The 11,754-nt window shown below is 37.0% G+C and overlaps 1 protein-coding gene across 2 annotated transcripts in view; it reads right to left on the reverse strand.

Moving 5' to 3' along the window:
* Positions 1-11,754, reverse strand: part of LOC149797040 (rho guanine nucleotide exchange factor 17-like) — a 236,502-nt gene that overhangs the window by 42,888 nt on the left and 181,860 nt on the right. For both annotated transcript variants that reach the window (XM_089961705.1, XM_089961704.1), the window contains exons 16-19: positions 8,122-8,354; positions 7,120-7,246; positions 4,774-4,860; positions 787-854 (exon numbers count right to left, since the gene is read on the reverse strand). In XM_089961705.1, coding sequence (XP_089817831.1) covers positions 787-854; positions 4,774-4,860; positions 7,120-7,246; positions 8,122-8,354 — 515 coding nt within the window. The remainder of the gene's footprint in view (positions 1-786; positions 855-4,773; positions 4,861-7,119; positions 7,247-8,121; positions 8,355-11,754) is intronic.

Below are 11,754 nucleotides of genomic sequence, written 5' to 3' on the forward strand. Positions count from 1 at the left end.
ATTGTCCTTTGTAGTCAGGTTTTAAAATATTGTAAGAGTTCTATTAAAAAATACACTGGCCCATATGTGATAAATGTTGTGGTCCTCTGAATGTCTATTGTAGACAGGTTTATTTGTACTGCAAGATCTCTATATAAAAGACACTTGCCAATATGGGACACATCATATCCATTGAGTGTCCATTGTATGTTGACAGTGCTATAAGATCTCTGTATGAAGGACACTTTCCCATAAGGGCCCAAAGTCATAGTCCTATGAGTGTCCTTTGTAGACAGGTTTTACTGTACTTAAGATCTTTATATAAAGAACACTTGTCCATAAAAGAAAAATGTTGTTTCCCGAGTGTTGTCTGTTAACAGTTTTACTGTAAAATATTTTGCTTCGTAAAATATGCTTTCAAAGAATATATATCTAGGACATACACCAATAAGAATAAATAATTATATTTTAACCTGCCTCAAAGTGCGTATTTTTACCTGCCAAAATGACAAGAAAAATTACAAAGGACAAATAAAAAAAGATTATACAGAACACAGTGTCTCATCTGCATATATGCAACAATTTATCTCCCCAATCTGAACTGTGAAAAGCTTTAACACAAAATATTAATAAAACCTTAATGCTGACACAAATATCATCACCACCAGAAAAGTGATACTTAGGTCCCACCATAATTATGCAGCAGGGTTTAGATATGATGCTATCAAAGGTCAAGAAAAGGCAATGGCAATACTTGGTAGGATAAGTTTAACTTGATCAGTAATTTGTGTGTTTTATTCCACCTACCAGTGTCTCTTCTGTACACCATAATGTCACCATTTGACAAGGACACAAAAACTTTATTATCCAAATACCTGCAAGATATATAAATACATTTTAGTTTGAGAACAATGTGTAACAGATACATGAAGAAAACAAAGTTTGGTACATGCAATATTTAATATTCTGCTAACCTGTTCATTTCAGTAACAATCCTAAAAGAAAATTGCTGCATAGCAAAGAGTCCTGTATGAAAGTAATGCTCCAATGGCCAACAAGAATGTACATGAGTTCATGAGAAGTAAATTTCTTCCCTTATTTTATTCCATTTAGCTGCCATTTACCATAACTTTTTAAGATATTCCTGTTAAGATTTCAAAATACAAATACCTGAACAAAATATTTTCTTGTATACTCATGTTAACACAGTATAAGTGCAGTGCATAAGTCCTTGTCATGGCCTTCCACCTTGAGTATGATATCATGGACATAACACCAGTGAACTCATTTCAGGTACTTCAAAGATATACCCACATGCCAAGTTTGATTAAATCCATAATTAATATTTTGTTAAACAGTTATTTTACTTGCACTGTTCCATCTACAAATTAGGGTTGATAAAAACCTGTTAATATTTGTTTGTGTCATCATGTCTCAAAACCAGTATCGAAAAAAGACAAGAGTCAAGACTATTGACCTTGAAATGAAGGTCAAAGTGCTGACTATCCACTTGTTTATTAAAAAACAACTAAATACAAAGTCTGGTAAAAACTTATTTGTATCTGTAAACGTCACTGTTTTAATAAGCACAAGTAAGTACAAATATGCAAGCAGTGACCTTTACTTGACCCCAAGGTTAAAAAAATCTGACTTTCAAACTTGCTCAAAATAGTATGGCCAGTGGCCAGATCTGCATGATTCTCATTCAGGACAAACTGCATACTGCAAGATGTATTTTTGTGTGAAAACTTCACTTCTATGAGGGGCCCCGAGTGGCCGAGTGGTCTAACGCGCTCTCCATTATGGATCACTGCCATCTCACCTCTGTCTGCGTGGGTTCGAGTCTCAGATTCGGCCAATGTGGGTATGTGAGAAAGCTTGCCAGTAGCTTCTCATGGGTCGGTGGTTGTTTCTGGGGGTTTTCCCGGGTTCTTCCTCCACCATTAATACTGGCTACCATGTATAGCCTATCGTGTGCTAAAAAATGGTGTTAAACCCTACAGCAACATCATTTCTATGACACATCAGCTATACAAATTCCTTCCATTAGTAATGTTAATACAGTCAAAGCCAGTTATCTCGATTACATCGGGGGAATACAAAAATTGTTGACATAACCGAATCCCAAGATATCAGGGTTTAGTTGACAAATGTACTGCAAAACAATGATTATGCATCGGAAGCACCAAAAATAATGACACATTTATACAACACTAAAGTTACTATAACAATGTCAGTGGTATAAAGTTGTTTTTATTTCACTGTGAAAGCCTCATCCCTTTGGTACCTCAGCAATGCAATGGTTTTCTCACGCTGACAAAAATCTAGGCATTTTAAGTAATGTACATGTAGGGCAGTACGTTTTTTCTTTACTTAAGTATTTTCTTTTCTTAGTGTTGACTTACCTAGTAGAAAATTTAACTGACCAAAACTGTGCAAGAAAATCGATCACTTTTGTTGATCATCAGAGGTTTGGTATGCTGGTTTTCACAGATAAAATTTGCCTCTTTACCATTAAAATGAAGATGAGGCTGTTGGTATTCATGCACAGACAAACTGTAAAATGTGTTTCAAGTCTTTGAAGTTAACTGTCTCAACATCAAATTCTCTAAGAAGCAGACGTAATCTATTCATACAGTTGTCATCCCCTATTCCTCCCGACTTTGATCAGTGACTGTCAGCATCAACACAGCACCAAAAGGAGAGTCCGCGTATCACTTTGATGGATTGCAAGGCTATGATATTCGATTCTAGATAAAACAATACAAATGAAATAAATTCTCTTTATGTTTCATATATATTATTCTTTTCACTTTCTGTTTCATTCTGTTTGCACTGAAGAATCTCTAACCATGGCACAACAATGGACAACTGCATTTTAAAAAATATTGGGCTCTATGAATTTTCTAAAATATTAGCTGTGCTTTTATATATTCTTTGTTCAAAACAAATTCAAAACCACGTCTTGTTGTGTGTGGGTGGGTGGGGGTGTACCAGCTTGGTTTGGAATTTTGTCGGTTTCTATTTATAGATGATTGTAAGTCACGTGACCTAGTCATGCTGAATTTGAAAGCTTACACTCGCTCTGATCATGGAAACATTTAACTATTTACAAGTGAACTGTGAACCAAAGTTGTTAATTGTGTATGAATTAAGGTGGTGACTGACTTGACGATATCCGATTGCAATTACATTATTGTTGTTCCATAAAGCATCATATATTTTATCCTATCTGTAATTCTGTCAGTTTTCAGGGTTGCATCATTAAATGCAGCTAAAAGTACCTAATTCATTTTAAATATATAGAGTAAAATGAAACAGGTATTTTTATTTACATTTAATGATGCTGACCTGATAATTTTCTCAGTTACTGATAAGATAAAATATGCGATGCTGTGTGGAACAAATTATATTGCCATGGTATTGACTTGTGGCACTGTCCCATATGAATGCAGCTCCGGTAAAGGTCAGAAACTCATTCAATTTCCTTATCTGTAAGTACTGTTTACAACATAATTTTCGCCATTCTATGCAAGTGAAAAACCATGCATTGATGAGATTGGTTGATTAACATTTGCAGTGGTAGAATTTGGTCATGTGTTGCCTTTTTCAATCCATGCAGTACAATGTACAGTAGTAGCAGAAATGCTGGATTATTTCTTGTACAATTTCATCAAATTAAGCGGGCCCATGTTACTTTGGACCGAAACCTATGCCCAACATAATGGGGTTATCGACTTAACAGGGGTTGAGATAAGCTGGAAAAATTAGCATAACATAGGATTTTTTGGGACCATATCAAACGTTTGACATACATGGGTTCTCAAGATAACCGAGGTTGAGATAAGTGGGTCTGACTGTATTTACATGACTATAAGACTCATTAACAAGTGTGACTTTCTTTTCAGAAAAATTCCAATTTGACAGACATTTGAAACTTATCAAACCCCATTTATGGATAAATAAATCACACCTAATGGTAACCAGAACTGACTCAGACCTACCATCCAATAATGCACCTAAACATCAAGGTCTGCACTATTTGCATGAAATCACCACAAACAGTATAGACCCAGATCTGCTGTTCCATAATGCAAAGCACATCTAGGTCTGTGCTATTTACAAAAAAATCATAAGCTGCACAGACCCAGAGCTTCTGTTTCATAAAGAATCTGTACATCTAGGTCTGTGCTTTTGATTTAAATCATAACAAGCTGCACAGACCCAGACCTGTTTTCCCATCATGCATTTGTACACTTGGGTCTAAATGTTTTATTTGATTGAATCATAAGAAGCAGCACAGACCCAAAGCTGATGTTCCATAATGTACCTGGGGGCCCCGAGTGGCTGAGTGGTCTAAAGCGCTCCCTGTTTTGGATCACTGCCATCTCACCTCTGTCTGCGTGGGTTCAAGTCCAAGGCTCAGCTAGCGTGGGTACGTGGGAAAGCCTGCCAGTAGCTTCTTGTGGGTCGGTGCTTCTTCCCTGGGTTTTCCAGGGTTCTTCCTCCACCAGATATACTGGCCACCATGTATAGCCTATCTTGTGCTGAAAAATGGCGCTAAACCCTAGAACAACAACAACAACAATAACAACAACCATAATGTATCTAGATCCCTAATTCTGCACTGTTTTCTTGAAATAAATAACAGGCATTAAAAACTCAAGACGTGCCATCTACTAATACACCTATACCTCTATGTTGCATTATTTACTTGATCATCACAAAGAGCATAGACAAATATCTGCTGCCATTTGAATAACAAATGTTACCGTCTGTTCCACCTATACTTACACAATGCAGTAGACCGGGTATCCCAGCTGGATTTTTAACTTATTCTTTGTGGTCTTTATATTGTCTGTGCACTGGAATATATGGATGCTGAAAGGAATACAACACAACTTGAATTATTACTTTTATCACCAGTAATACCGTAACAAATCTCTCTAACGTATTTTAACAACAAAACAAATTCAAAACTCACCCAACCACAAACATTATAGACCTAGATCTGTCAGAGGAATGTGGGCAGAAAATCTAACATTGTAAAGTGTGCTCTCAGAGCCTTGTGTACTGGTAGATCTGTCAGCATACAGCATGCAGCATACTGTACTGCCTTGTGTACTGGCAGATCTGTCAGCATACAACATGCAGCATACTGTACTTCCTTGTGTATTGACAGATCTGTCAGCATACAACATTCAGCATACTGTATTGCCTTGTGTATTGGCAGATCTGTCAGCATACAGCATGCAACATACTGTACTGCCTTGTGTATTGGCAGATCTGTCAGCATACAGCATGCGACATACTGTACTGCTTTGTGTATTAGCAGATCTGTCAGCATACAACATGCAGCATACTGTACTGCCTTGTGTATTGGAAGATCTGTCAGCATACAGCATGCAACATACTGTACTGCCTCGTGTATTGGCAGATCTGTCAGTATACAGCATGTAGCATACTGTACTACCTTGTGTATTTGCAGATCTGTTCGCATACAGCATGCAGCATACTGTACTGCCTTGTGTATTGGCAGATCTGTCAGCATACAACATGCAGCATACTGTACTGCCTTGTGTATTGGCAGATCTGTCTGCATACAGCATGCAGCATACTGTACTGCCTTGTGTACTGGCAGATCTGTCCGCATACAGCATGCAAGCAGATCTGTCTTTGCAGGATGTGCTGATGGATCTGTCATTCAATAGTGTCCTGGCAGATTTTTAACTGCATAACGTGTCCATTCTCTTTTACCAAAATCATAATTCAAGACAAGACCATTTCTTCCTTTTAACTGCGTTGTGTTGGATCCATCCAGGATATTCTTAAATGATAACATGACTTTCATACTAGCTATTGTGGTGGACATATTGCACATCAGCTTGGCACTATTTTCACAAAGGACAAAGTAGGCATCATAAGAAGTCTTTTTGTGATTAAACCACATCATAATCACCCTTTCTAGGTATGTAATGACAACAAGATTTTAAAGATGGCCATCATAGGAGCCATAACTGATGCACAGCTGGCACCATTTTCATTTAAGACCAACCATAAGACATCTATTGCTGATACAGCCATCCATTTGGAAAAGAGCTGAGAAAATATTTTCAAGACATCCATTAAGGAGTGCTAATAACTAGATTTTCAAGATGGCAGCATTGGAGATCATACTGGACATCAGATCAGCAATATTTTCATTTAAGACCAAATGCACATCATAAGTCTTCTGGTGAAAACACACCATCAAGAGGACTTTCTCCTGAGCAGAATTGTGATAGATTTTTAAGATGGCTGCCACTGCATCCATATTGAATATTAGCCTGGAATCATTTTATTCAGGATCAGCTAGGCAACATAACATTTCTTTTAGCGAAAATCCCATGCTGATATGACCATCCATTCAGAAGTAGGGATATGATTTTCAAGATGACCAAAACAGTGACCATATTGGATGTCAGGAAGAGTAGGGATACATTATTCTCAAAATGGCTACCACTGTGGCCATATTGGATGTTTGATTGGCACCCTTTTTCATTTAGGACTAACTAGATGGCATAAACCCCTCATTGATACCATTCATTCAGGAAGAGTAGGATAAACAAGATTTTCAAAATGGCCACTGTGAAGATGATACTGAATGTCTGAGTAGCACCTCATTTAGGATGAACTAGACCATGGGATGAATGTGTGTGTAAAGTTTCATGGCAAGCAATCCTCCATGTAAATTAGAAGTAGTAGCAATAACAAACTTGTGCTAACAGATAGAAAACAGATGAAGACAGCAGACTATTCCAGAAGCTCTTCTGGTCTGTAACAGGTAGAACTAGAATAACAGCACATATTCAGATTATGAGGAGTCACTGTATAATGAGGGAGTTTATATTAAGGGACCACTCTCATGGGATCCTATAATTCTGTGAGCCACAGTGTACTGAGGGAGTTTATATTGAGAGTCCACTATCATGAGAGTCATAGCCATATTTACTTTATATGAGCCACAGTATACTGAGTGAGTTTATACTGAGGGACCAATGTCATGGGATCCATATGAGGAGGCACAGTATAATGAGGGATTACTGTCTCAAGACTAAGCAAACTACAATAGATACATGTTACAAATACCAGCCTGCTTACCATCCATCCTCAGTACCCAACCACATCGTGCCCTTATGGGGGTCCTGGGTCCAGCTCCCTGTCAGTGTGATGGGATCTGGACTACTCTGTGTGTACTGGGAAGGAGGAGAGTGCTTCACAACATACTCTGCAAAACATATCATATTTAAATATATACACACATTCAACCGTGAACAAGTCAGACTCAGATCTGCTTTTGCCTAATGTGCTGGCAGATTATAGGTTCTTACTTATCACCTGCAACTGTATGCAAGCCTAACAAACGGTCTCAAAACTGGTTTGCATACAGCAGATCTGACTTGGAGATCATACAAATCTGCTTTAAACCAGAGTTTCAGAGTGAGTTTTCAGCATCAGCCAATCAGTGGTGACCTTTCAAAAGCAACACTGTTTATGATTGGTTTAAAAAAATTCACAGGAACAGCATAGGGCCTGGTTTGATGGTGCCTTCAAGAACAGCAGATCTGATCTGAGATAACTCCTGAGCTCAAGTCTGATATTCAGTTTCCACTGTCAGCCAATCTGAGACAACGTTTCAGAAGTAATGTCATTTGTGATTCATACACTAAATCTCAAGCCCAAGAGATTTACATTTTCCAAAACTGGATCTATGCTATGTCAAAGACAAGTGCCACTATTATAAACATGCTGAAGCAAGAAATCAGTCTATTATATACCACTGGATTTAAAAAAACTTTTTTCCCTGGTTTATTTACTTTTATAAAAACACTTTCAAGAAAATCTACTTAAAATGAACTGAACCACATACTATTAAACTGTACAAGTAAAACTAACTGGATCATAACAAACGACCCTGAACGGCACATTATATGTCCACTCTATGTTTAGTCATCAAGTAACATTTGCATTGCATCATAGTCCAATAGCTGGACCCCCACTATTTCCCCATCTCTCTCTCATGGTGCCTGTCTCTATACGAGGCCGCTAAAGTTAGCCAAATATTAAATAAAGATGGAATAGAAAAGGTTCAAGGGGACATACCATCGACATATAGTTTATGAGGGGGTGAGTAGTCTTCGTCTTCACTGGAGGTTGAGTCAGACTGATACCCTTCCTCACTTAATGTGTCCTGCGCTTCAATATCTGTACTCGATTGCTTGGAATATTCTTCTACAATGATTGCATCCACCTCTTCTACACTGATACGTGGACCTTTCTCCTGAGTTGGGGAGGAGGGTATTATATGACGCTGGCTACGTTTAGCACTACTTTTTCTGCAAATGAATTATACATGCAGATTTGTTATTGACTAAATAATGGATTAAATAATGATGACATTATTTGTAACATAAACATCTTTAACAGATGGGAAATTTAATGATCAAAATTCAAATTTTTTCTACCAACATTAACTGGGTGCTCACTCTTTCCTGACAACTAAGGATAACAACAATAAATGTTAAATTCTGCACATGAAAAAACTTACCCTTAATTTCCCCCTTTCAACTTTACATTTTAGCAATCTAAAATCCCATATTTTATATATGCAGTTAAAATATGTTTAAGAAAACAAAGAGTCCTTTGAGGAACTAACATTCTGCTAGCTGAAAATAATTTCCAAGAATGTGAGTTAATTACATTGTTCATTTCTTCTTTTTAAGTGCTCAGCATTGAAATCATCTCTGAGAAACTCCAACATACCAAATTTAACCCTTTCACTCCGAGTTCCTGTTACTGTATAGGCTTCCAAAGCCACATAGTACAGTGTGCTATAAAAAGAATGCCTGTTACCTACAGGACTCAGCGAGAATAGGCCTGCCTTTAAAATTTATATCAGTGAAGTAAATCTTAAGTTCAACATATATTTAAAGAATTTTACCTTTTTGTACATATTTCTGAAATACAAAATCTATCTTTATAAATAATTCTGACAGAATTTTGTATGCTTTAAAATCTTGACAGACCTGATTCACCATCAAGTAGGTGAAGCTGCATGACCAACCATAGATGACTTCACTTAACCTCTAAATATACTGATTTGTTGTCTATATCTGTATCACTAAATCGTCTGATTTTGATAAATCATCAAAAATCATTGTTGCCTACATCAATCGAAGCCCATATCTGACACACTTAAACCTTCAAAGTCATAATTCTAAACATCCAAATTCAAGAACTTCTAATATTTTGGAGATTGGGGAAGCTGAAACAGCAGATTATGTTTATATTTTAAATAGCAATCATGTCATGTGACATAATGGTCATATGACATGATGGCCATTCACCTCAATGCCTGAAGTTACTAACAGGTTCTTCTCCTCCAGAAGTTGCTACAAAAAAAAGCTCAAAATAGCTGCTGTTTATTGTTGGCATCAAAACATTCTTCTGTGTCCAAAAGTGCTTGTTTGTGAAATGGATGGAGGCATCCAACAGCACTTCCATAAAAATGTGGTAGAGGCATCCAATAGCATTTCCATGAGAATGTGGTAGAGGCATCCAATAGCACTTTCATGGTAGAGGCATCCAACAGCATTTCCATGAGAATGTGGTAGAGGCATCCAATATCACTTCCTTGAGAATGTGGTAGAGGCATCCAATAGCACTTCAATGAGAATGTGGTTGAGGCATCCAATAGCACTTCCACAAACATGTGGCTGAGGCATCCAATAGCACTTCCATAAAAATGTGGTAGAGGCATCCAATAGCACTTCCATGAGAATGTAGCAGAGGCATCCAAAAGTGCTTATGAGGTTAAGGGTTAACTGCTTTCTTATGAGAACATGTTCAAATGATTCATGTAAGGAGTACAAAAGTGTTTGTCATGAACCTAATACCATAGACAGAAGATCACTGAGCTTATCTCAAAGTCAAGATATAATCAATCAGTAAGTTACTTAAATAAACATTAAGTAAAAATGTTTCAGAGAAAAAGACAAAATAAATTTAGTGAAGTAATATCAAGGTTATTCTTCCATAAACTGAAGAGAATGATAAACAGCTAAGCAGAGAAATCTGGAGTCAATGTTGGAGGTCAAATTTTAATTTAGGACCTATTAGACATCACAAGTCTGTGGTGGCCATAGTGATTGTCAGATTGGTACTGTTTTCATTTAGGACCAACTAGACTTCACAATAAGTCTTTTAGTGAAAGCTCTGTCAATATGATCATCCATTCAGGTGGAGGTGTGAAAGATTTTCAAGATGACCAATGTGGTGGCCATATTGAACATCTGAGGATTTTAATTTTTCATTTAGGACCAATCAGAGAGCACAACAAGTCTTTTAATAAATATCCCATGTCATTATGACATTCCATTCAGGTGTAGCAGTGAAAACAAAATTGATGGTCCCCAAGGTAGGCATAAGAGATGTCACTAAGCACCATTTTAACCTAGGACAATCTAGATATCATATAAGGTCTTTTAGTGAAAACTTGCTTGATACAACCATCTTTTTAGAATGAACAGCAACAACATTTTAAAGATGGACACTGTAGCATCATTACTGGATGTTAGATTGGCACCATTTTCATTTTGGACCAACTAGATACCACATGAATTTTAGTAAAACCACCATGTCAATATGATCATCCATTCAGGAAAAGTAGTGATAACATAATTTTCTATATGGCTGTCATAGTGGCCATCCTCATCTCCAAAGGGCACCATTTTCATTTAGACCATGGGATGAAAATGTGTTTGTAAATTTTCTTGGTTCTCTCAGTAGTTAAGGTACAGTAGAATAACAAATGTGTCCTAACAGATGTGTCCTAACAGATGCTGTACAAAAGGCCATCACATTGCCAGAAGAGGTGATAAAATGAAATCAAAGAAACGTTGACAACTCTAGGAATTTCGAGGAAATCTCTAATGATGAAGGTACTGTAAACTCGCATATAACAAGACCTTATATAGTGAGACACATGCATAACAAGTATGTTTTCATTCCCTGGGAAAACTGATACTTCATTGCACACATTAATATACTAATCCCAGTAATATCCAAAAACAAGCTAATATTTTCATATTCCTCATAATTTACTTCCTTTAAAGTCAAATGAAATGACCAATAACACTGGTCAACAGTGAAATCATTACTGACTTGAAAAGGCCCTAATCTGTAGTATTTTGGTGTGCCGAACACGAATATAACCGTGAAAAATTTGTATTGGCTCTCGTTTTGAAGATATTCATATACCTCATTTTCTATGTTTCACTGTGTAAATTTCTCCAGTAGGACTGCAGCAACATCCGGAATAATGATGTAACATTGCATAATACCATCATGCTCACATCATCCACAGTTGATTGCATCATTTTCTGATGCAATGCAATACTAATGCCATGCGGCTGCTGAAGTAAGTTGACGTCAGCAGTGTACTATACATGTGTAGGCCTATTATACTAATGCCAGGCGGCTGCTGAAGCTGACGTAAGCAGTGTACTATATAAAGCCCAATCAGATAGGTTCAGCATTTAAAATATTTTAGACGTTGTGCGAGACAGTTCAAGCTACTGTTACATAAAACTTATTATTTTATCCATTTACGTACAATAAAGAACAGTAATGCCTCGAAAGTGTGTTAATACCGCGGACAATTTTTGCTATATTTGTGGGGAAGTGACATTTGCCAACCAGAAGAAAAGTATCAATTCTCAAGTGAAGAAGGCATAT

The sequence above is a fragment of the Sinohyriopsis cumingii genome, chromosome 6 (assembly GCF_028554795.1).
Source record: "Sinohyriopsis cumingii isolate HCF-2022 chromosome 6, ASM2855479v2, whole genome shotgun sequence".
Taxonomy (NCBI): domain Eukaryota; kingdom Metazoa; phylum Mollusca; class Bivalvia; order Unionida; family Unionidae; genus Sinohyriopsis; species Sinohyriopsis cumingii.